At 41.0% G+C, this 25,884-nt stretch overlaps 1 protein-coding gene across 5 annotated transcripts in view; it reads right to left on the bottom strand.

Moving 5' to 3' along the window:
- KALRN (kalirin RhoGEF kinase) overlaps positions 1-25,884 on the bottom strand; it is a 684,790-nt gene that overhangs the window by 254,089 nt on the left and 404,817 nt on the right. For all 5 annotated transcript variants that reach the window (XM_090277665.1, XM_090277675.1, XM_090277684.1 and 2 more), the window contains exons 14-16: positions 18,357-18,552; positions 10,031-10,197; positions 3,127-3,246 (exon numbers count right to left, since the gene is read on the bottom strand). In XM_090277665.1, coding sequence (XP_090133791.1) covers positions 3,127-3,246; positions 10,031-10,197; positions 18,357-18,552 — 483 coding nt within the window. The remainder of the gene's footprint in view (positions 1-3,126; positions 3,247-10,030; positions 10,198-18,356; positions 18,553-25,884) is intronic.

The following is a 25,884-nucleotide window of genomic DNA, read 5'->3' as shown; positions in this document are numbered from 1 at the left end:
AACTGAGGCTCAGACTGGTGAAATGACTTGCCCAAAAATGTAAAACCAAGGAAGTAATAAAACCAAGAATAAGATTCAGGTTCAATTTACTCCCAAACCTATGTCATTTCCACTATATCACATCACATCATTTTATGTCTAGCAATTAGAACAAAATCTACAGTGTCCCGTTTAGAGGAAGGCTTCACCAAATGAACACTTAGTGATTATGATAATTATCTGGCTTCTCCTCAATATATAAAACCAACATATAATTGTCATCATCAACCTGTTATAATGCCTTTTTCTCTGACAGTGGAGGAGTAACTTTAATTTTCTGATAATTTATTCTGTGTAAGAAATCCTCTTCTTTATTCTAATACTCACTATCATTTAATAGTCCTGAGAATCCCTTCCTCCTTTAATTTCCAAAATAATAAACTCTTATGCATATGACATATGACATAATCTTTGCATTGCTAGGTTTGAATTATTGTTTTGCATTTATTTCTGCTCTTTATCTAATACTATTGAGTGCTGTATCTTTAAGACATGGATTATCAAAGAGGTTAATATTTAGCAGCAAAACATGGAAGGAAATTGAACCAAATCAACTGAATTTATTATCCAGTTATAACTACTGGATAACCACTACTTCACTATTTCAGCCACAATGTTTAAGCTTAAAATACAAAAGAAGATTTCAAATAAATACGGAATTTGAAATTGAGCTTGTCTCTATGATGTTCATTGTTCTTGAAGACACATCGGCCACAACATCTTGGCTACTAATAGATAATAATCTGGGTTTGTTCATCAAGCTTTGCTTTTGCTGGCTGTGTATTACTCTCCATTCTGAATGGCTCTGGAGAGTTTTCCTGAAACCAAGCCTACTTCAGGTAAAAATTCTGACTTTCTCTTGCAAGACCAAAACCTTCATACTAATGTGGCCACCCACACTAGGGTGAGCAAATCCTGCTTTGCCCATGACAGTTCTAGTAGATGCCTATTTTTTTTTGGCTTAGTTATTAATAATTCCCTCTTTCACTCTTAAAAGTGTCTCTGTTTTATTAGTAAATTATATGATCACCCTACCTATAGCTATTCTCTTTTCCCTTCTGGAACTCAGGGTTCTTCCTTAGGGCCCAAGAAGTCAAATTATGTTTCCTATCAGCAAATATTGTAAAGGCCTCCACTAAAACCATCAGAGAGGGTTAAGCCAGACCAGACTAGTTAGATCTGCTTAAATTATCCTTGGCGTAACCAGGTGTAAACTGACACATTTAGAGAGAAGCACAAAGCCACCTGAAGAAGGAGCATATGTTCAAATTCTGATTCTGTTCTCTTCTTTATTCTAGTAGATGCAGCCTACCTTGCATTCGCAAGATATTCCAGAAATCCCAACTGCTCTGCCATGTACTCTTGAAACCATAGGCATAAACTCTGTAGGTACCTCTATTTCAATATCAGTTCTGAGAATATTTGATCAAGTTTCACTCAGGCAATTAAGAGACATCTATGCTTAGTGAACCTTTACTCTTTAAGGATGCAACAGCATCTAACACAAATTAATACATGCTGCATATGCAAGTCACATGAAATTTAGTCATTTTGATAGCACTGCAAATGCATTTACCCACTATTTTCCACTAGCTCACTGAGATGCTCAAGTGTGTCATGCCACTTAGTGCTACTTTCCCAACATTTGATTAAGGGACTGAAAATTTAATTACCTGCCAGGCCCGTAAACCTTTACATTTAAGATAAACAAGATGTGGCCAAGAGCTGTCTGCTCTCTCTGCCTAGCACCCCTCCCAACTTCACAACACTCCTCTGGCCTGACTGACAAAATTTAGTTCTCATCACTGCTGCCTCTTTGCAGGGCCTTGTCCACTGTGTGCCTGATTCTTGATTGCAACCCCAATCCTGATTTTTCCTTTACAGTGAATAGATCCCAACACTCTCATGTTTGAGCATGCCAGTAAAATGCAACAGAGATAGCTAATGAAAACAAAACTTCTCTCCTCTCATTAGTTCTCTGGTAATACTATACAGAATATTTTAAAATCTTCAATCCTGGACAGTATCCTAGTACTAGCAGTGGTTCTTAAGAAGATATCATAAATCTTATAGACACATGTCATTCACATTGCTGGTATGTTTACACATACAAGATGTCTTCTGGAAAATTAGATGATTCAAATCAATGAATACTAGTTTAATACTAGTTTAAAAATGACTAGCAATCAATTGGATTACTGTATTAAACAGATACTTATTGGCATAGACCATTAATGTACCATTATTATAGAAAATTCTCATTAACAATAATTTTTTTAGTAGAAGATAACTCCTTTACATTTCTTACACACTCAGAAGTGGGTTGAGTTTTGTACTGAACCACAAATAATAAATGTCTTTGAACTTTTCAGTCTTTATCACTTTTCCCATTGGTACTGAACTTATTTTATTTTTAATATCAGCCCCATTTCCTACTCTTTTCCCCCGCACCAATCTAAAGCAATCAGCTCAGGTCTCTTTGGGAAGGATAATGTTCTAGCTGAAAAGATAATTAAAGGTATTATTTAAAGCAAGATAAAATTTATGTTAGATTATCAAACTATTTTAAAAGAGCCTTTAAAACAGCATTGTTGAACAACTACTCTCAGTGAAGCAAACTATCTAGTGCAATCTGCTCCCGTGATTATTGTTCTTATTAAAAGGCAGAACCTGAAAATGGAATCTAAATCTTACACGTAAACTAAATGTAAAATGGAATCTTAATTTACTAATGACTTTTGCACTTGTTTATCCTCAATTCTGTGTGGTCTTCTTTACATTTTTAACATGGTGCCTAGTCCATAATGAATAAAAACTCAATGTACCAGGGGCTTTGAAGGTTAAAGTTACCAATGAGTAAGAAAGCAAATACACATTTTTTTGTGTGAATACTTGTCTTCTAATATCAGGCCTCCTTGGGTGATGAACCCTGCATTTATTTCTCCATCAATTCCTGGGTGGTAGGGAGGCTACCTGGACCATTTCACTAGAAGGAGTAACGAATACCCACACCTTGAGGAAGCGTCCTGCTTGAACCACAGAGCAGAAAGCGGAAGGGAGGACAGCGTAGCCAGATTTGGGTGTTACCTCGATGGCCAGTTGAAACTGCTCGTGCTCCCGCTGCAGCTGCTCTGCTTCTGACAAAGAGCTGGCATTGACCAGGCTGGCGTTGAGCATTGACTCTCCATTACGGATCCATCCCAGGACCTAGGGGATTGGGACCAGAACACAGATGAATGGCTTTTGCAGCTTCCCCAGAGCTGCTGCCTTCTCTGATGGGCCCTTTAGTCAGAGAGCTTGCTGTCCTTGACCCACAGTTGGAGAGAAGACATGACGGGTCTAGGTAATCAAAATGGTCATCTTCCTAATCTTACCTGGCACCCTGTTCCATAGGTACTTATTTTAAGGAACAACCTCATTCCCAGCTTCATATATTCTTTCCCTATCTTTATTGTCCCTCTATACCAATGTCCTCACCCATTTACATTTAAACATCAATTTATCTGATGCATTGCATATATGGTTCTGAAATTCCTTCTGGAACACAGAATAGTCCAAACAAATTAATTCCTTCTGTTGGTATCCTTTTGTTTTCCTAAGGCCCATTTTAAATACCAATAACTTCTTGAAATCTACTATACCTAATCACTCCCATTAAAAACAATGTCTTTGTCACCTAGCACAACCATATCATTTTGTATTTACTGCCTTTGTGGCACTCACCACTGCCTTTGGTCAGTTTTTTGACCTATGTTTCATTTCTTCCCTTAGAATGTGAAGTTCCAGAAAAGTAGAATATTATATTAGTCACATTTTCATCTCCTAAAATGCCTAGCACAGTACCTTGCATATGATGGGTATGCAGTAATGGTTTTCAAAGAACGAGTGATTATCTGTGACGAACACTTAGTCACATCTAAGCAGTGAGTCCAACTGCCTATGCCTTGCAAGACAGCCAAGAGAAGACAGGCTTGAGGTTTGGTAAGTAAGCAATCCGAAGGAAGGAGGAAGGGGGAAGAAAATAAGCAAAATAGCATAAATAACCCATACATTTAGAGGTCATGACTAGGCTGAGTAAAATTTCTAGGTGACCTTAGTACTCAGCTAGGGAGCACTAGAATAGGAGAAACAGCTGACACGGTCTAGAAAGTCCTGGGTGAAATGTACATGTGGTGCTTATCCAGCTAATAGAGTTAGTGTAAGTAATCAAACTAGATGAATTAGGCCTTGAAAATCGACCTTGTGTCTGGCCACAATCTGAGTTTTATGGGAGGAAAAAAATGGTTTTGAAGTTTCAAGATCAGTAAATACAATACCTCTGTCACTTCAACATAAACAGAAGTCGACACAATCTGTTTCAGATTTCCTTTCCTCCTCTCAACTAGAAAAATACTAATTTTTCAATTAGAAAAATACTAATCCTGGTCTCTTATGCCATAACCCTCCTTGGTATTTCTTCCTTGGGCAGAAAATGACTGGTGCCATGTTGTGCATCGATAACACTGGGGCAGAAATCCCGCGGAAGCTGGAATATCTGGATTGAGACGTTAATTCATGGCCAGTCTAGCAGATTGTGGGTGAGGTGCCAATCTGTACAACAATTAGTTGTAGGAAATAACTTCTGAGAGTGTACGTGTGAAATCTCTGATGCCACTGGTGTACTGTGGCTGGCTGGTTAGAGATGCTAATGATTTCCAAAAGCTGCCTGTAAGTTTGGGCGCATGCATACATGGATCACACGCCTAAATGCTTCATCTCTTTGCAAAATGGAGCTCATAGCATGCATTTTGAACTAGGTAAGTCCTTCTACCATGATTCATTTTGCTTCAGTCTCTACCTGTTTCGTTAAATAATGCCATATCCTTGACATCTTGTTAATTTTTATTTTCCCAAAGCACTGCAGTGCTTTAAAGCGAGAGATTTGATTTTAGGAAGATAAAAAATGCATGGCAGTTTATACCCATGCCTTGGGTTCAGCGGTGGGACTGATCCCTGTGACTGCATTAGTCCTAGAAGCAGAACTGGGAGAGTATGGAAAGAGCACAGAATCTTAAGTCAGAACACCTGGCTTTGTTACTAGCTGGTAAAACCCTTAACCCCTCTGAGCCTCAGTTTTCTCATCTGTAAATTTAGGATAACAGTACCCTCACTTTCAGTATCAGGCTTAATGTAACATACTGTAATATGTATAGCAGGATGATGGTGGTGGTGATGATTTTTAGTTTGGGAACAAAGCTAGGTAATGCTATGATTTTTCATCTGAACCTCTCACAATGAGAAGGAAAAAAAGTCTAGGAATATTAATTTTTGTCCTAGTATTTGTAGCACTTACTGGTGTATTCTGGGCCTCCTGATGTTATGTAGGTATCTTAGCTGTTTTGTTATCATCATTTTTTGTACTCTTATTAATGAAAACTCTTGTTGGTATAATTTTCTATTACTGTAGTCATTTGTCTTCCTGGCTCATAAAGTTGGTTACTTATTTTTTGTGAGCATCCAAATGAATGCAAGGTAGAAGGAATATTGTAATAAAAATGAGAAAATGTTGGTCCTACTAATCTTAGGCTGTATGACTTTGGAAACATTTCATTTCTCTGAGGCTCAGTTTTCTTTTCTATAAAACAATAACAGTTTGCTTGCCTAAGTCACAGGGTAAAGATTAAATAATTAATGTAAAAGTATTTTGCAAACCATAAGATATAATCTGTCAAATTAACATTTTATGTTGATCAATCACTGAGATAACAGTTTACCTACAGGTTAGATGATCTTTGAAGGTCACTTTGAGCCCTAACATTCTACACTTCTTTCAAAATTCAGAGGCATTAGAATACCAGAGAAACTTAACTTTGTAGAAATAAGAAAATGAAAGAGTATTGCTGCCTGGGGACTTGGAACTTGGTCATGAATTCAGCTCAGTCAGTTCTGAGAGGGGGAAAGGAAAACGGAGATCTATAGCTTCCTTAGGCCAAGGAGGCTTAGAGAACCCCAGATTAGGAGAACACTGGACTTGGTTAACTGGATGTGGATGTCCACGGATGATGATGCCATCGAAGCAGAAGGGAGCCTGTCACCACGCAGGCTGAGGAAGGCACTTGTATATGGCTGTGTTCTCTAGGTCATATTGGCAACAAATCTATAAGGGTGTACTCTAAGCCATTAACTCTAAGGTTTGCTATTGCAGATAACATTACAAGGCACAGTCATTTCTGCAATTCCAGCCACAAGAAAACCCATCAGCCCCTCAGATGGTAACTGGGAGCCTCTCATGTTTTCACTGTCATTTAGTTTTAAAAATTCAACATTTTTGGGACTGTGCGAGTTCATCCATCACGGTTTTATAAATTGTGTCCATGTGTCTTCTTTATTATCTCCATTTGGAAACAAATGGATAGTACTTGTCCCTTTGGTTGACTCTCTTTTGGATCTATTCAGCTCTTTTCTAAGTTTTATATACAGTGAACCCAACTGAACACAGTATTCTTGACAGGAATATGAGAACAGGATAATAACTCCTCCTTTGTTTTGAAGGTTCATCTTAATCACATGCAAATTTTGGCCAGTATTTGGCCCACAGGGCTAATTCAAATCAACAGCATTAGTAAAAAAAATATGTATGATTTCTTTCCCCATAGCTTAGAGCCCCCAAATCTTATAAACCCACTTTGGCCTATTTTTTGCTAAATGCACTGCTCCACAGGGATACATATGGAAATTCATTTAGTTTGATACCCATTAAATAGGTTTTTCAAATCTTTCTGAATTATCTAATAAATGTGAGGTCATCCTACCAGAGTAGCAATCTTCCTGCAAATCAACCAGAGCATTCTGTGGGGTCTGAAGAATAATATGAACTATTTTTCTAGAAGAAAGGTGGCATCTGGGTGGTCCTGGACCATGAACTATAATCACGAGAGTGGTTTCCGATCAAGATTTAACATTTTTCTGGACGTAATTGGGCCATTTATCTTAGATACAAAGTCCTAGGTAATCTCTCAGGAAAAAAAAATCAGTTGCATTAATCAATCTCCTTTGTCCTTAATACCTGAAAATAGTTTTCAGTCTAATGTCTGTGGTGTCATCCCTCTTCAAAGCTTCAGTTTCATATAACTGTGGTGCAACAAGACTAAGGTTATGATGGCCAAATCCAAGCCTTTGCTCTATGAGAGCTCTAACAACAGAGCTGCAGGTATAACACATTGTTGTCCTCTACCTTTTGGTCTCCATTAGTGGCATTTCAATTAAATGTCCTTTTTCTTTTATTCTTTTCTGTTTCTGAGAGTATATTCAAAAGAGAAACTCTTAGGCTAGTGTTTAAATTTAGCCACGCTGATCAATACTGACATCTAAATTAACTCCTGCTTTCCAAGTGTCAACAGCTTCCAAGTCAATATTTCCTGCTCCACCAACTTTCATCAAATACAAATGCCTTCTCTGAAACTGGATTAGATGACTCTCTAAAGAAAGAGCTTACATTGACAAGGAAAACAAGTCTGTCTAATGAGGCATGGTGGCTTAACTGAGTAGCAGTCCCTCGTGGCCTCCAAGGGCCACTGTCCTTTGCAAAGGCCTTCATAGTTTTCCTAAAGCCTGACTTGAGTGATCCAGGACGATTCTGAACTACGATCCCACTGTGTGGTGGGGAGAAGGAATTTTCTCACTCCTGCAGAAGAGTTCTTTTTCTTTGTTTCCCAACTCATAAAATACTGAATGAGAATATATACAGATATTAGTCAAGCCTGAATTATTCATAGATGTTTTACTTTCCCATCTGACAAACTATGTACCATCATCCCATCTCCCCATTCTATACAGAATGTGTACTTGGAGGATGAACATTTATTTCCATTTTCATATCAGTCAGAAAAACATAATTAGAGTGTTGGCTCTACTATTAATGCTGAAGCAAAAATAAATAAAATTAAAAACCAGGAACAAAAGCAGAAGTGTATATTTATTTCAAAGTCAAACAGGGAGTAAACCCCGACAGAAAATCCGGAGCCGGAGTCCCTAAGGCGGTTTGACGTTGTAGTCAACACCGGCAACTCCTGCGGCGCACCTGAACCCAAGCTGTATTGACTCCGTCTTTCCCTTGGACCCTTCAGCTGCGAAGAGAGGGGGGGTCTGCTGCATGGGCAACAGCAGACCCTCCATATCACCCTGCCCAGGCTCTGTAGCTTCAGCTTCACTGGAGAGGACATTCCAGCGTCATCGCAAGATGTTGATTCAACACGGGAGGAGACAGATACCGTGTCACTCCCGAGTTGGACTGCACAGCCATTCTCGGTGGTGCAGATAGACTCTTAAGAAGCTACACCATCGTCTCTCGAGACGGACGGCTGCCGACAAACAGGGATACTTTTCATGTTATCTGTTTTGTTCAGAGGATTAGCCCCGCCACTGCCCACTGACAGAAATAACTGAGTGTGAAGAGCAGAGGAGCACTCCCATGGCCTGCTGGGGCTGGCTGATGATCGGGCACTGCTGCCGGGTGTGAACCACACCTGCCCATCTATTCAGATGTAATGCTGTTGAGGCCAGAAAATCCCCCCTTGAGTTCTGCTGGAGGGCTTCTTTCCCTTTCTCCCAAGACCCCAGGGCTGGAATGGGGACTTGAAGAGCAAATTGTAGGATCCTGGAGTTTCTGCTTCAGTTAGTCAAGAGGCCCTCTGAGTACTAATCCTATGGTACCTCAGTTTCCTCATTTGTTTCTCCCACGGTTTGTTCTAAAATGAGACCACAAATGAGGAAGTACGTCTCATATGAAAAGAAAGTACTACCATTACTGCCAAGAGTTTCAGATCTGTATACTCATCACTGCTCTGGGCCTGCCCGGATTTCCACCACGTCCCCATGGGTGATATTTCTCTCTAGAGACTCAGATGTAATTTCAGGGCAATGAAACAGAAAACAGCGTGGGTGGCAGTGCCCTGATCTGGTCTTGCCAGGGGCTCAGTGATGAACCTTTAGCCCAGCATGTTTGGGCTTTGGTAGAGCAATGACTGAATGAGAAGTAGAGCAGGGAAGATTTTTGCCAGTTATAATAAATAACAATGTAATAACTGAAACAGGCATTAGCAAGGAATACCATGACTATAAGGGACCAAGCAATAATTAAATCAAATATGATGTCTTTGTTCCCTGGGGTAAATTAATAGACTTAAATCTAAAAGCTCTAGCAGTCACTGCACATAAAAAAAAAAAAAATGTAGTTAAAAAAAAAATCCTCACCCGAGCATATGTTCATTGATTTGGGGGGGTGGGAGTGGGCAGAGAGAGAAACACTAATGTGAGGGAAACATTGATCAATTGCCTCCTGAGGATCAAACTCGCAACCTAGGCATGTGCCCTGATCGGGAATTGAACCCACAACCTTCTGGTGCACAGGATGATGCTTCAACCAACTGATCCACCTGACCAGGGCTGTAATATATATTTTTAAAATTGTGCCTTTGGTCACCATATGTCCCTAGAGATTCCTAGAGATCTGGGTATGTCCTTAGAAAAATGGTTAGTATAGTGTCTCATATAGATAAGAACTGCTTTTCCTTTTTAAAGTTGACTTTAAAATGGTAAGAAAAATTTATCAGAACCACACACACACACTGAAAAGAATGATAGCAACTGTTACCACTTATTGATTATCAGCTATGTGTCAGATGCTATACTAGACACACAGGTGCCCCAAATTAACCTAGCTCTGAAGGGTTAATGAACTGTATGCCAGGATTGAGGATAGAAAGGAAAAGAAAAAACTGAGGATAATTTGGGAATGTTGGCCTTAGATTTTTATGAAAGAGAGATTATATATTTGTTGTTTGAGCCATTGTACCATTAATGATCTATTTGTTAGATCCAACAGATGGCAGCCTACCTTTCAGAAACAAATAAAATCATTCCTTAACTTACCTATTTTCTAAGGTCTATGTACACGTGTGGCTGGCCCAGCCCAAGTGGGAAGCCCAGTTGAAGGAGGAAGAGCCAGGCTCACCTGTTTGACCTCGGCCTGGAGGTGCCGCAGTTGGAGGCACTGCTCGAGCCGCTTATGAGTCTGCTCCGCGTTGAGCTCCAATTCGTGCTGCTTCTCGTGGAGAAACTCCAGCAGCTCTTGCACCTGGGCTGCCAGATCTATGTCTTTCTCACAGATTAACTCAATTCCTGATTTAGAAAAATAAACAATTAAAAACCAGGTGGTACTGTAAAGACTACATTTTGTTCACTATGCATACGAAAGCTGGGATATAGAAATAGCCATTATCAGTACTCTCCCAACCTCTGTAGTATTTCTCTGTGAAATTGGACAGATTGCCATAACCGGCTATTTGGGGGATGCTCAAACATGCCATCTCTTTTGCCTGGGAATTACTTTTCAACAAATGATCAGCCAGCTCCTTATTATCAACTAGATTTAGGGAGAGCTGCTCTCTGAAAGCCCATCACCAGACAAGGCAGCACCCAGCAGTCTCTGATGGGATATTTGCCAACACCCAGAGTATTCACAAACCAGTGTCTAGATCATATTGGAAAATACAAACAAAGCCAAAAGAAACCCTGTCTCAGGAATTTCTGCCCAAGGCATGCTGTTGTTAGCTGATCAGATGGGGGGCCCACCAATCTCAATGCATGACCACCTGAAGAAAAATCCTCTTTGGGAGACTTCACCATTGCTCTTACTTGCACCCAGAAATTTATCACTGCCACCACCAATACACCTGCAGAAGACAGTCAGGATGTCTGTACATGCTAAAGCAAATTCATTTCTATAGAGGCAAAAATAGTGTTTTACATAAGGACAAATGGGAGAGTAGGAAAAAGTTTTTCTGGTGTTACATGGTAATAATTTCAGTATCTTTTCATGTTTATTTTTTCTGTCAGTTTATAATTCCAAGTCCTATCTCCTGAAATATCTGTGGGAGACGGAAAAGAACGGCTTGTTCTTTTGGCAGTCAACTCCCTCCACTTACTATTTTCGATTACTGAGAGGATGAGGTAGAACATCTCCTTGACTGAAATAAAAAATAGGAAGGAATACAAAAATGTCAACCTCTGCAGTGCTCAGCAAAGTGGGATGACCCTTGACCCTCATGTTTACTTTTACTTTCTAAAATCTAATTAAAATCCATCGGCAGCCCTGGTTGGGTAGCGCAGTTGGTTGGAGCATCATCTGTGCGCCAAAAGATTGTGGGTTTGGGCCCCAATCACACCATATACCTAGGCTGTAAGATCGATCCCCAGTCAGAGAACATAATGGAGGCAACAGATTGATGTTTCTTTCTTTTTGTCTCTCTTTCTCCTTCCTCTCTCTCTCAAATCCATAAACATATCCTTGGGTAAGTATTAAAAAAAAAAATCCATCTGCAGAAGTAGATATTCTTTCCTCCTTCCAGTCACAATGCAGATGTTTTTCCAGCTCATTTTCATTCTGCATGTATCTCTGGTGTTTAGTATGCTGGGCTTGGGCAAACTGTCTTCCTATAGAAAGCTCATGGCTCACCCCTGCGACACTGCATGTAAATGGGCTCTCTAAGCCTAGTAACTCATCAAAGAAGCCATCCACCTTCTTAGGACATCATCCAGAAAAGGCTTGAAGCCTGCCCTGAGGCAAGCCCTACATTTTCATCTACCTTGCTTGAGATTATTTTATGAGAGATAAAGACAGAAAACAGAATGGGTGAAGATGATGCCTATACCACCTCTGCACCCTTCAATAGCATATCATATTGTGGATGGAGAATGGGAAAAACATGAAGACTTACTCCAGCTGCACCTAGAAGAATAGAAACTCACCCCTCTCTCCCACTGCCCCCAACACATTGACATGAGTCCCAGTTAAAACCCATCAATTGGTACACATGCATCAATCAACAGCAACTAAAATTTTCTTATGTTGACATTACTCCTCTTGATCTAGTCATAGCCTTAACTATTATCCTCAGGGCTCTCAGAAATGCAACAAGAATGTTTAGCCCTGGCTGTGATGGCTCAGTTGGTTGGAGCATCATCTCCTACACCAAAAGGTCTGAGGTTCACTTCCCATTCAGGGCACATGTCTAGGTTGCGGGTTCAATCCCAGGTCAGGATGTATATGGGAGGCGACCAATCGATGTTTCTCACATCCATGTTTCTCTCTCACAAATCAATAAACATACTTTAAAAGAAGGATATTTGTTCTTTGCATCAAGTAGTGAAATGTATTTATAATAAGATAGTTTGTCAGTCTCCTTATAAAATGTTGTATGGAAGTTCCTTTCCGTTGTGCTCCTACAATGTCCTGTATCAGTCCTCCATCAGGACACTTCCATTGAGGTTGGTTTCTTATAACCTGTGTGTGTTCTCACAGGAATGCATGCACATGGACACTGGGTCTGTGTCTGTCTTGTGCCTTTCTGCATCTTGAGGATCTAGCACAGTGCTTGACTCTTAAGACCCAATAAATACCTGTATGGTGAACACATGGGCCACTTTAGGGAAGAGCTCAGGTCATGTGCTGTGGTGGAAAGTACCTGAGAACTTTAGGGAAGGACAGATGTAACTTTGAGTCCATGGTCTGCTAATGGAGAGTCTCTGGGCTCCGCATCCTCTCTGAGCCTGGGTAAAATGGGAATCCCAGGAAAGACTTTTGGGGGTGTCCTGAAGACTAAGAGATAAAGTATATATAGTACCTGGCATTTGGTTGGCTAAAAAAATACCCATTTCCCCATTTTCTCTTTTCCTTGGGGAAATAACATATTTATTATTAATTATTGACTGATGGGACTGTTGAATGCCTTGTATAAAATGTAAATATAAAATCTTATTGTCAGGTGTTCATATATTGGGGTGACCAAAGAGTCCGTTTAGTTTTTTCCATAAAATAAAAGATACATTTTTCATTTTCACCAATAACTTTATTGATTTGGATATTTTTGATTATGTCAGCTATCTCTCATGTGATACAATGTTGATTGCTCTCAATTAATGTCTCAGTTTGATCGCTATCAACTTCAACTGGTCTACCAACAGTGGAGCATTGTTCAGTGAGAAATGTCCAGCACAAAACTGCAAACACTTTTGAAATGTTCAAAGAGTCAAAGCACTTTTTCCATTCACTGTACAAAATTTTTTTTGCATTTCATTTGCATTTTTACCTTTCTTGAGATAATAAAGCATATTATGCTGAAAATCTTGCTTATTTTCTTCCATCTTCAATATTAAAATGGCTACACAAAAATTCACCAATTTTGATAAGTTTTTTTAAGTGCACACTGATATGACAGCGGTCACAAAACAATCTAACAAAACCGTTTTGAATTAAGTTAAAGAGAGCTAAGAGCTACAAGAGCCATTTTATGGAAGAAACCACACGAACTTTTTGGTGAATCGAATAATTTGCTCAATGTGTGTCATTAGCAACTATGGTGGTTTGGATGCTATTAGACCAGTGTTCTCAACCTTGGCTCACATTACATTCATCTGAAGAACTTTAAAAAATCACCGTGTTCTAGCCACAACCCAGACCAAGAACACCAGAATCTCTGGGGGTGGGTCCCAGACATCAGTAAGTCTTAAAGCTTCCAGGGTGATACTAACATGAAGACAAGACTGGGAATCACTGGATAAGATGGTACAACTGCCAACAGTCCAGGGGACAGAGATATTTCTTTTGCTACACTCAGTTACTAGAATGTTCAGCATTGTATTATTTGGGGCTCAAGGCCACAGCTAATAAAATCTTACTTTGCTTTCCTTTGCTGTCAGGTTGTGGGAAGCACTTTAACTTCCTCAAGGAGAGGTGACTAGGGTCTAGGGTAAGAGGTACTCCCGGCTATACTGCCCATACTTGTAATGTGTTTCTTGACTGTGTTCTTTGAATATAGATCTGCCTCAGATAGAAAACATCTTTGTTCCTCCTTTCTCCTACTCTCTCCACTCCTCTTTCTGCGTCACTGCCTCAGTACAACACAAGTTCAGAAATTACAAAGTCCTTTAATCAGGTTTTTAGATCAGTAGTCTCAATGTTGGCCCTACATTAAAATCACCTGGGAAGTTTAAAAGACTCTGGACCCACTCCAGACCAATTAAGTAAGAATCCCTGAGGAGGGGGAGCCCGAACTTGGTATTTTAGGAAGTTCTCCATGTATTTCTAAATATACAGCAAGGTCTTGAGAACCCTTGTTTTATACCAGGTCCTCTTCTGCTCTCCCCTCAGCTCCAACCAGATTCCCATTTCCATCGACCCCAGAGTAGCTTCCATTTTGGAAGAACACAGGTCTTTCCTTTCTTTTATGAAATAAGTAAAATTATTTAGGGCCCATTATTTTTATCTACATTTGTTTCACCCACACTCATGTTTAGTCTTGATGACTCAGCAGATGTTATTATTGAGCACTTGCTATGTGCAGGACATACCAGTCTGCTAGATGCTGGGAATATAAAGAGAAGGAAGAGAGAGTCCTGTCAATGCTACTGGAATACAAGTAATCCCAACAAAATGCCCTATGTGCTAGAATACTAGTGTAATACATAACCACTATCAAGCTTTAGTGAGCCCTTACCACGCTCGTGTATTCTCCCACGGCATCCTCACAATAACTCTCCTCGGTCGTTTTCTTCATGATAGCCATTTTCCAGAGGAAGGCGAGGCTCAGAGAGCCTCAGACATCCAGGTAGTTAAGAGATGTGGTGGGATGCCAAGTCAAGCAATCTTCCTCTCCTAGCTGTACCCTTAACTTCTATGCTCAGGAAGAAGAGTGATCCCTCAAAACTTAATTTATTTTAAAAATTTATTTATTTTCAAATACTGTGGCCAGAGTCTTCCCAGAATATACTTGAAGCATCATTGCCACAGACTCCAAAGATCTTTTTCACTTCAAAGCCTTGCAAGAAGAGAGAAAGTGAAGCTTTGATTAAACCACAAAAGGAATATATCCATAGGATATATGTCTCTTGTCTCATTCCTAAGGTCAAGTATAACAGTCTCACAGTCAGATTACATTAAAGAGAAGACCTGTGGCATAATCAAGGAAGGTAGTGAGGCTGAATCGTGGAAAGTAAGAACTGGAGGGGACTTTAGGAATCAAGGTCCACCCGCCACACTAGACAGAAGAAAGTAAGGTCTGCAGAGAAAGGCACTTCCAACTTTTGATAGGAGAATTGGACCTTGAATTCAGTAAGCATGTTTTCTCCAACCTGACTCTTACGGGCAAGCACTTCCCAACTTGAGGTTCAAATAGATAATGTTACAGTGAGAAAAAAACAATGAACAAGTAAAGAAATTGTTCCTGTTCTGCCTTCTATTCCTAAGGCTGATGTTGATTTAAGTAAAGGCTTTTTGCTTTGGTTAGAGTTGTTAGCACTCAGAGGGATTTAGTAGAACCTGACTCAATGTTACAAAATTCATACCTGAAAATAAGTGTATGGAAATTTTCTACTTCCATTTACTCCTACAAAAATCAAAATATAAGCCTTTAATTAATTTAGCACGAAGAGCTAAATACCAACCAAATTCTTAATTTTGCTTATTGTCCTTTTCTAACACAACCGTTTATTTTACCTTTAGTTCAAATATTATTCATTAGATGTACATCATAAGTGATCAAGTCATTTATTGCCTCAGTTCTGTGTCTCTGAAATCCTGTATTTGGCCATGTGGGTGCAAGTTCCAGCTGGGTCCACCCCAACCTCCACCTCCATTCCCCAGCTGACATGATTCTGTCCTCCCCTCTTCCAAGCCAGAGGTGAGATAGATGCCTCCACTGCAGAACCAGGCACAGAGCAGCAGAGTGAGCATCCCTGAAACCCCTGGATTCATTCCCTTTGAAGCTGCAAGAGCTATGCTAGACTGAGCAGCTAAATGTGGTAGGAGCAGGGGAACAACCAGTCCCAGCAGAGAGGGCTGAAGAGGCCAATCCAGCCTCTTTTGACAAAGCTCATTTCTAGAACAGGATACTGTGGGGGTGGGAAGCCCATCTGCCTGGGGTGTTTCCACCCACTCAGCCCTCATGCTTAAGGTGGCTGCCAAGTACAACTAACACCCAGTCTTAAGCAGTCTTCAGGGAATGCAAGCTCCCACCAGTCTTCCTGTTACTATGGATACCTGGCTCTTGGAACAGAGGTGAGCTTCCCCCAGGTCATGCCAGAACCCTGGTCCTAAGTGTCGTGGTTACTCAGGCAGACAAGCTCCCCTCTTGCCAGACACATCAATACTGAGGGATGAAGGGTGAACATCCCTTTAGGGCTTTTCTGCCCCAGCCTCTCTCCTAGGTACTGTGTCTGCATTCTCTCATGCTTCTTAGACTTAGCTGGATAGCCCACTATCATGAGCATCAGAAGGGTAAGCCAGAGGGCGAAACCCTGAGTCCAGAGAAGGTTCTCAGTCACAGAGAAGGAATCACAGCTCCCCCCAATTCTCTCATAAGGCCTTCAAGAGGCAGAATTCTGCTTCTCAAATTTTAATGTCCATATGATCTTCATGGGGATTTTGTTAACATGCAGATTCAGACTCCTAAGTATGGGATAAGGCCCAGAATTCTGCATTTCTAATTAGCACTCAGTGATGCCGATAGTGCTGGTCTAGGGCCCACACTTTCAGAAACAAGGTCCTAGATCAGCAGTGGTACATCAGAATTATCTGGAGGGCTTTGAAACACAGATTGTTGGGCCTGACCCCAAGAGATTCTGATGTGATAGGTTCTAGGGATGGGTCCTTAAACTTGCATTTCTAACAAGCCCTCCAGTGATCTTGGTGCTGCTGACCTGGGAACCACATTTGGGAATCAGTGTCCCAGGATATTAGTTTCATAGATATCAGCTGTTGTGATTTAACCATTGCGATGAATAGCAGTGGTTTCGGTCCTAGCTTCACAGTGCAGTCACCTGAGAGGTTTTGCTGATGTTGAAGGCCCATTCAGAGGTTGTTAAATCAGAGTATCTCAGAGTGGGACCTGGGCATTGTTATAAAACAGTCACCAGATAGACTACAAGGTGAATGGCCCTTCCTGGGGCTGTTTGGAGAACAGAACTGTTCATAACACAAATGAAAATCCAAGGTAAGATTATGAATAGAATTTCCTAGGTTGTCTCTCCTCTGGTTAGAAGTGAAGTTCCTTTGAATGCTCAGGATTTATTCACTATTCATCCTACAAATACATTAAAAGAAGCACAGTACTAAAGTTAGGTTTGATTGCTAAGGTTCGCCCATCAATCTCATGATTCTAAATATCCTTCATGTCAACGGGCATATGGACCAGCAGTGCTTTAAAGAGTCGATGGCTGGTGAGGAACCTGAGCCAACAAGGGCGAGGCACATGAAGGGGAGGGGGCAGTGGGTGGGGTTGGGTGTACAGGTCTGGGATGTGCTCATATGAGTGGTTTCTTTTTTCTGGGCTAGGTGGATTAGGGACTGTGATGACACCCTCCAGTTCCGGTAACAAAGGTTTCATTTAAAAAAAAATCCTCACCAAAGGATATGTTTATTGATTTTTTTAGAAAGAGAGGAAGGGAGAGGGAAGGAGATGGAGTGAGGGAGGGTAGAATGAGAGAGAGTGAGAGGAGGAGGGGGAGAGAGAGTGGGGACAAAGGCACAGGGGGTAGAGAGAGAGAGAGAGAAGAGAGAGAGAGAAGAAACATCGATGTGAGAAATATCAATCAATTGCCCCCTCAGGTATGTACCCTGATCAGGAATCGAACCTGCAGACTTTTGGTGTATGGGATAATGTGCTAACCAACTGAACCACCTGGCCAGAGCTAAGGTTTCCTGTATTTGTAGGATAATTAGTAAATAAACCCTGAGCAGGAAAAAAAGGAAAATCTAGGTAAAGCGACCATGTTTTTTTGAGAAGTTATAAAACTATATGACCTCACCATAAGTTTTTATCAACACTTCTTAACATTCATGCACAGACAAGTGATAAAAAACAGGGCTCTGAGAGCCATGAAGTGGAGACAAGGAACCAGCCCTGGGGGTGGAGGCCAGGGCAGGGGAGTCTAAGTGTGGGGGGAGGGGATGTCTACACATTTGAATACAATTCACAAGGATGGCCAACTGCTTTTAGAGTCAACCTGGTTTGTTCTCCAGGCCATAGTTGTTCTTTCTCTTTTTTTTTTGGAATCTGTGCTAATTTCTACCAGTAGTTTTTCCCCATTTTCTCCACAGTGCCAGGAGACCCCAGCCTTATTTCCATCTTTACCACAGCCTAATTGGCTAGTTTCATACAAGCTATTTCAGCTCTCACGCTTCAGTTACTTTTTCTTTAAAATGAGGGTAAAAATCTGTCAAGCTGGTGTTCTTGTTTTCATTACCTCCTGCCAGGAGAACGAGGACAGGACAGGTTGCCTACCTGAAGCCTGGACTTCCATGATGTACTGGTGCAAATCCTGACCCTGCTGGATGACTTCAAAGGTCATGTTGTTCATGGCTAGCTTCCGTTCTGTGTGGCGCTGCAGCCGCTGCTCTGCTAGGGTCAGATCCTCCGTGTTGAAGTCGTTCATCTGCCGAAGCAAGTCCTCATTCCAGGCATCTAGCTCTGCTGTCACCTGTGAGGGAACAACCATCATTCCAGGCTCACTGGTCCATGAGAGACTGCTAAGCTCACGGATTCCAAGCCTTCCTAACCTGCCTGACTTTCAGATCAGTCTCTGCTTTGCATCTCTTTAACTCTTAGACTACATTTAAACAACATTGCCACGCACTCAGGTATGCATGCCTTTGAAAGTGTTTTGTGTGTTTCAATGTCTATAGCAACAGCAACAGGATAGCAGGAAATGTTTATATGATGAATTATGGTTTATAAAGTTTTTGCACACTCCATTCAGTTTGACCCTCAAAATGCCCTAGAAAGGCAGGCAGCATGGACATCTCCAGGCCCAGCTTGCAGAAGAAGCAGCTGCTGTTCACTCAGACAGATGTAATGCTTTGCCCAGAGTTAACCCTGCTTGCAAGGGGTAGACCTGAGGCCACAGCTCAGGTCTTCTACTGACTACAAAGACTTTGTCCACTACACTGCAACTGCTACTCTAGAGGTGATCAGAACTTAAGTGTTGAGTTTAACTCTTTTCAAGAAACAGAAAATGAAGGCTGGAGAAGCCTAGTAAATGGCCTGAGGTTACACAATCTGTGAGAGCTGATGTACATCCAACCCTGGGGCTTAGTCTGGTTCCCATGTTCTATCGTACAGGTTCTCTTTCTCTATTACAAAGGCTGATACCTGGAGATGGTCACTTAACAAGGGGTAAATGTGTAGTATTGAGACAGGAGAGTAAGAAGCTAGGAAAATTCCTGGGCAAGTGGAAAGGGGAAACTGAGACAAGAAAATTAAACATAACAAAGTGTTTGAGCAATTTATAGCCAGCTGGTAAACCACAGACCTTACTTCCCTAATCGAGGCCACTCCACACTCAGACACTGGACACTCAAGAGTAAATGGTTTATACCTCTCCTCCCTAACCCCTGGCCATAACCCACAGGTGTCAGGGGAAGAAAGGAAGAGGAATGCTAATGCAATCAGGGGACAAAGGAGCCAGCTTGGGAAGAAGCTGCCAACTCCCCTTTCAGCCCCTCCCAAGAGAACAGCACCTCTGCGCTCCCCTGAGGAATTTCCCTTCCCAAATTCCCACATTTCCCCATGTATAAACTTGGTTCCGAAGGCTCAAGGAGAGGTGGGTGTTAGGGTTTTTACCCACCACCTTCTCAGATTGCTTGCCTCTGATATTAATAAAAGTGCAATTATAATCCAGTCTCTCTCTCTGCTTTTTGGCTGAGTGGTGACAGGCAGTTGAGCCCTGGACTCCATTTCTTGCCAGTCTCAGTATAGCTATATAAATCCAAGCAGATTATACTCTATTGAAAGGCACTAATGATTCTAATAAAGACAGAAGCACATAATAAATGGAAACTTTGTCTTGATATGAATCTGCTAATTTGTTATTGCTTTACACCTTTGCCCATGTGGCATCCCCTCATCTACTCTCAAATATGTGACTGCCCAGAGACTCTGAATCCTACACTTTCTTTACAAACGCTGTGATTGTTCACTTCTGAATAGGAACTCAGAAGTACTGAACTGGGTAATAATTCCACCTGATGAATGAATCAAAAATTTTTCTGATGTGGCCTTCAGGTCTGCTATCTCATGCTGCCCCCACAACAGCCCTGTGAAGGCACAAATGGCCCAGGGACCTCACCCCCTTTTGTGAGGAGAGAAAATGAAAGCCTCACCCCAGATCAAACAGCCGCATTATGGCCCAGGCAGCCTGAGCACGTATCCCAGGGCCCCAGCTTTGTGATTTTCAGTGTTGGGCTTCGCGGCAGCTGACATGTGGCGTCACCTTCCCAGTTACCACAAGCTGCTGCTCCAGGAACAAAGGCAAGGAAGAGAGCAGCTGGGGGCAGCTGGGAGGTGGCACTCTGTCTGCTGTGCTGGGGCGACACAGACTGTGAGGGGAAAGGCGATCAGTAAGAAATGAGGGGCTGCTGTCTGGGACACAGGATTTCATTTCTTTGTCTAATAGTAAGACCTTCCTTCACTGAAAGTGTAGTAGCTACTGTTGTTGCTGCAGAGAAGGGGGAACCGTAGAAATGCCACCTTCACTGTCCTGGCTCCCACCTCGGGTCCCTACATCTTTTTAGGTCAGCAGAGGGATCTGCTGGGCTTGGCAGGAAAACCCAGTAGCTACTTATTGTGGGACGCCGTGGGGGTCAGGTGGGCAGGCAAAACAGGTTTTTGTTGTATCCATCTTTGAAAAGTACTTTGTTCTCTAACTAAAGAAGGAGTTAATGTGAGAAGAGAGATAAATGATTTATAATTTATTAGATAATTTATAGGATGACTAGACCTACATAGACTGGGCTTATAAATATGTTTTCCTTCTTATACTTAAAAAAATTAAAGTAGAACATATGTAATAAGAAACACGTACAGAGTAGGGCAAAAATAGGCTTACAGTTGTTCATATGGAAAATAATACAATAATTAATAAATGTTCATACAAGAATAACCTGTTTCACATACTTACAACTGAAAACCTACTTTTTCCCCACCCTGCATTAGTTCTGAGTTTGGCAATTTTATACACCCATGTAGCCATCACCAAAAACAAAATATGAACCTTTCCATCTCCCTAGGAAGTTCACTTGTGCCCCTTTCCTGCCCCTCTCCCCCAACTCGGGTATTGCTTTCTGATTTCTGTCATCACAGATGTAGTTCAGCCTATGGGATTTTAAGTGAAATCACAGTATGTACTCTTTTAGGTCTGGCTCTTTGTGTTCAACACACTGAATTTAAGATCCATCCCTGTTGTGTGTTATCAGTAGTTCATTCTTTGTGACTGCTATCCGTTGTATAGATATGCCACAATTCGTTTATTGAATCTCTGGCTGATGAATTTTTGGGTTGTTTCCAGTGTTTGGCTATTATAAATAAGGCTAATGTGAAAGTTCTTATACAAGGCCTTCTGTGGACATAGATTTTCATTTCTCTTCCTAGGAGTGCAATTGTAGAGTCATAGGGTAGGTGTACATTGAATATTTCCAATAGGAACTTTACATTCCCACTAGGCATGCATTGGGTTGACCAAAAAGTTCATTTAGTTTTTTCTGTAAAATAAAAGACACATTTTTCATTTTCACCAATAACTTTATTGATTTGCATATTTTGAGTATGTCGGCTATCTCCCATGTGGTATAATGTTGATTGCTCTCAATCAATGTCCCAATTTGATTGCTATCAATTTCAACTGGTCTACCTGACTGTGGAGCATAGTCCAGCAAGAAATCACCAGCGTGAAACTTCGCAAACCACCTTTGACAAGTTTGATCAGTCACAGCACCTTCTCCATACACTGCACAAATCTTTTTTTGCATTTCAGTTGCATTTTTACCTTTCTTGAAATAATAAAGCATAATACGCTGAAAATGCGTATTTTCTTCCATCTTCAATATTAAAATGGCTACAGAAAAATTCACCAATTTTGATTTTTTAAAATGCACGCTGATATGACAGCTGTCACAAAACAATCTAACAAAATTATTTCAAATGAAGTTAAAGACAATTAAGCACTACCAGAGCCACCTTACAAAAAAAAAAAGAAACAAACTTTTTGGCCAACCCAATATGAAAGTTCCGGTTGCTCTACATCCTCACCGTCATTTGGTATTATGAGTCTATCTACATTTAGTCATCCTAGTGGGTGTGAAGTGATAGCTCATGGTTTGAGGATGACTAATGATAGCACATTTTCATATGCTATTGGCCATTTGTGTCTACTTTCTTTTTAAAAGTGTTTTTTAAGTCTTCTGCCCATTTTTTAAAAACAAGATTGTTACAGATTTGTGAGAGTTCTTAATATATGCTGGTTATAAACCTTTTATCAGATAATATATTGAAAATAGGTCAAACAAAATTTTTAGTTCATTTCCTTGCCTACAAACTAAAAGGAATTAAAATAAAGCTAAGACAGCAAGCATGAAAGAAAGAGCCGACTCTCCTTTCAATTTTGGTTTTTGTATAGTCTATGAAGGGTCTATGAAGGGTCTGTTTGCTGCAGGAAGATCCTAGAGGGATGCCAAGGCGAGGATCTGTGGAAAGTGCCACGGGTCCTGGTGAGGAGGAGCAAAGCTGAGGTGCCTAAGTTAAGGCAGAGAGGCTCAGAGGTCTGGTATCTTGGGAATTTGAATCTAAACCAAATGTGATCTATGTCCAGCAGTCTATATCCAGTGTTCCTATATTCTTTGTTCTCCCCTTCCCTACCGTCTCCCACACTCACCACCTGACACAGTTAGGCTGTAGGACCCAAATCTGTTATGAAGAACGTGAATTTCAAGGAGCTACTCAGCAGAAAAGCCTGATTCCTAAGGCTGCCCTCCCTGTATTTAAATGCTCTTTACTCTGACTTGCTCTGCCCATTCCACCCACGCACTGATGCCCAGAGCTTTGTAATAGTCTGATTTGTGTATTTTTTGCTGGTTGATTTGTGTATTTCTAGTGTTTGTTGGAATTTAAATTATTCTCTTTTCTATTTCCTCAAGGAATATTCTTTCAGTGGGTTTCTCCTCTCTACCTTCTTCCTGGGGTACAAGTCTGGCATAAAGCAGAGGTTCTTTTTTTTTTTTTTTTCTTAAAGAAAAAACTTTGTTTTCAAACCTGAAGCTTACCTACTGCTAATGAACAAACCTAGCTCTCCAGCCTCACCTCCTGCACTTTTGTTACATGAACCAGGCAGCTGCTTTACTCACTGACAGAGAGTTAGCTCTGCCCTCTCCACTCTCCTTGAAAGGTCCCTGTCCCTCCTCCCAGTCTGTTCCAGCGTTCTCACCACCTCCAAAGTAAACACTCTGGCCTGAAACCACCCCTAGGCCCAGATGTTTATCTCTGGCTTATCTCATAACAGGAGGGCATGGGCCAGTTTGCTAATACAGAGACAAGACTCTAAAAAACACAAAAAACAAAAACAAACAGACAAACAACACTTGCACTAGGGAATTAATTTGGTGACTTAACTCCATTTGGAAAAGAAACCTGGAAGAATTTGTTCAGGGCAGAAACTAGGGCCTGAACCAAATAAATGAAAGAACACAAGATGCCCACAGGAAATTCAGCTTTTAATCAACCTAATTTGCTTTCTCCTTCCACTCAATTAACTCCAGCTCAGCTCCTGGCCACTCACTGGTGGCTCCAGTGGCTCCATCTCACTCTCCTGAATTAATTGGAGTGTTAGGGGACAATAACCTTTTTGGGAGGCACATTGGCAACATTTCTGTTCTAATAATTGTCTACTCTAGAGCCACAGCCATAAGGGAAATCAGAGAAGGAGCCAAACAGAAATTTATAAAAGGATGAGAGGCAGTGGGAAATGGGAAGGGTCACTTCCAAACAAAGCCTAAGACTTGCCTGCCGGAGGAGATTCGCTGAATCCAGCATTCTGGTGCCAAAAATTGACCCGAGGGACCGGGTTTTAGCAGCTGCCTAGTGCTCTAGTCTCTGTGAGCTCTCTCCATTGGTTTCTCCCATTTTCTGGATCTCTCCTAGTATTTATACCTAGAGAACACATTAGCCTTTCCCCTTAGCCTTTCCCCTTCAAATGTTTTATTCTGTACCTGCCTGAATCAAAACTTACCTTCCCCCTCTCTTCACACTTCCTGTGGTCTAGTCCTATTAACTTAGCTCTTTGTTATCACCTGCAAAGTTGGAAATTTCCCTGTGTAGTCTTTTTCTTTTTAAATGCTGATTGATCATGACAAAGATAATGATCTTGATTGAAGAAGATATTTTACCTTTTGTGTGTATTATGGAGTAGACAGTGTGTTAAACATTTGACTAACTTTCTTTTATTTAATCCTCAGAGCAACTCTGGCAGGAAACTAAGGCACAGAGAAGTCAGATCATTTTCCCCATGCTCACAGGGTTGGTGGTGGCAGAGTTGAGCATTCAACTACAAAGTCCAGTGCTCTTAACCATGGTGGTATATCAATAAGGCTGGTCCAAGAACTGATTTTGTGGATATCTTTTCATTATTCTCACTTCAGAGAAGTGCCCATTTAACCTTTCCCCTGTTTTCTTTCTCAAACCACCCCTCCATGATAACTCCATTTTCTTTAGTTCACATGAACCTTTTATATTAACGTGTCCTTTGAATAGATCAATAAATTAATTGTGTGTTTGTGACCATATATAAATGCCAGGAATAATTTACCCTTGTAAAAAAACACACAGCTTTCCCCGATAGGATATTTTTGTTTAAGAGTTTGGTAAATTTTTTTTAAATCTGACTATGGCAGACTGCTTAGTATAAAGGTAATGTTAACCTGTCTAGGATTTTCTGATCCCCACAGAAGCCTTTGTCATGAACAAGAGACACACCTGCAGTACGATGTTAGAGTGTGAATAGTGGGGTGAGCGCCCCGGCAGACAGCAGTGCAGCCTGCCCTCTGTGTAGCCAGAGCAAAGCCTTTGCCTGCCACAGCATCTCCATGGGCACGCAGGGATTGCCTAAAATGACCCAGTAACAAATTTAGAGAGAAACACTGGGGAAGAAGATGGGATATTGTACTGCTTAAAATATGGAAGCAAATATATATGAAAATATATTGTTAATAATAATACTAATGCCAATTACAACGTATTAAGTGTTTATTAAGTGCCAAGAGCTTTGCTAAAAATGTTCTACGTGTTAACTCATTAACCCTTCATAACCCGATGGGCCAGGAATTACTATTCTCATCCCCGTTTCTCAGATGAGGAAACCAAGTACATAACTTGCCTAATGTCACACAATTAATTACTGGTGAAACAGGTTTCAAGACCAGGCAGTCTAACATCAAACTCAAAATACTACATACTGATGGTCATGCCATACTGCTTTTCAGCAAATGGGGTGAGTGTGTGTGTGTGTGTGTATCCTCCCAAAACGAATATTTACAAAAAAACTGTCTATTTATCATTACATGTTCAAATGTCAGTCATCTTCAGAGTAATCTTCATTTGATGCAGTACACCTACTGAGACATTTTTTTCCACTGCTCAAAACAGTTTTTGAACTCATCGATTTTGATCCCTTTTAGTGTTTCTGCTGTTTTTTGTTTCACCTCTTCCACACTGGCAAAACATTTCCCTTTGAAGAATTTTTTCATCCAGGGAAACAAACAGAAAAATCACTTGGTGTGATATTGGGTGAATGGGGGGTGGAGCACGAGGGTCATGTGGTTTTTGGTCAAAAACTGCTGAACACTCACTGTAGTGTGGGCAGGTGCACTCCTAAATCACCCATCATGAAATGGGCAAACGTACTGAAAGAGTCTTCAGAAAAATTCACTAAAGCCAAATGCAGCCTCTCACAGCAATGACAACTGGTACACTGATACAGATGGGTTCC

The sequence above is a fragment of the Furipterus horrens genome, unplaced genomic scaffold (assembly GCF_987537825.1).
Source record: "Furipterus horrens unplaced genomic scaffold, mFurHor1.1.pri manual_scaffold_1, whole genome shotgun sequence".
Lineage (NCBI taxonomy): Eukaryota > Metazoa > Chordata > Mammalia > Chiroptera > Furipteridae > Furipterus > Furipterus horrens.
This window is presented reverse-complemented; position numbering and strand designations above follow the sequence as displayed.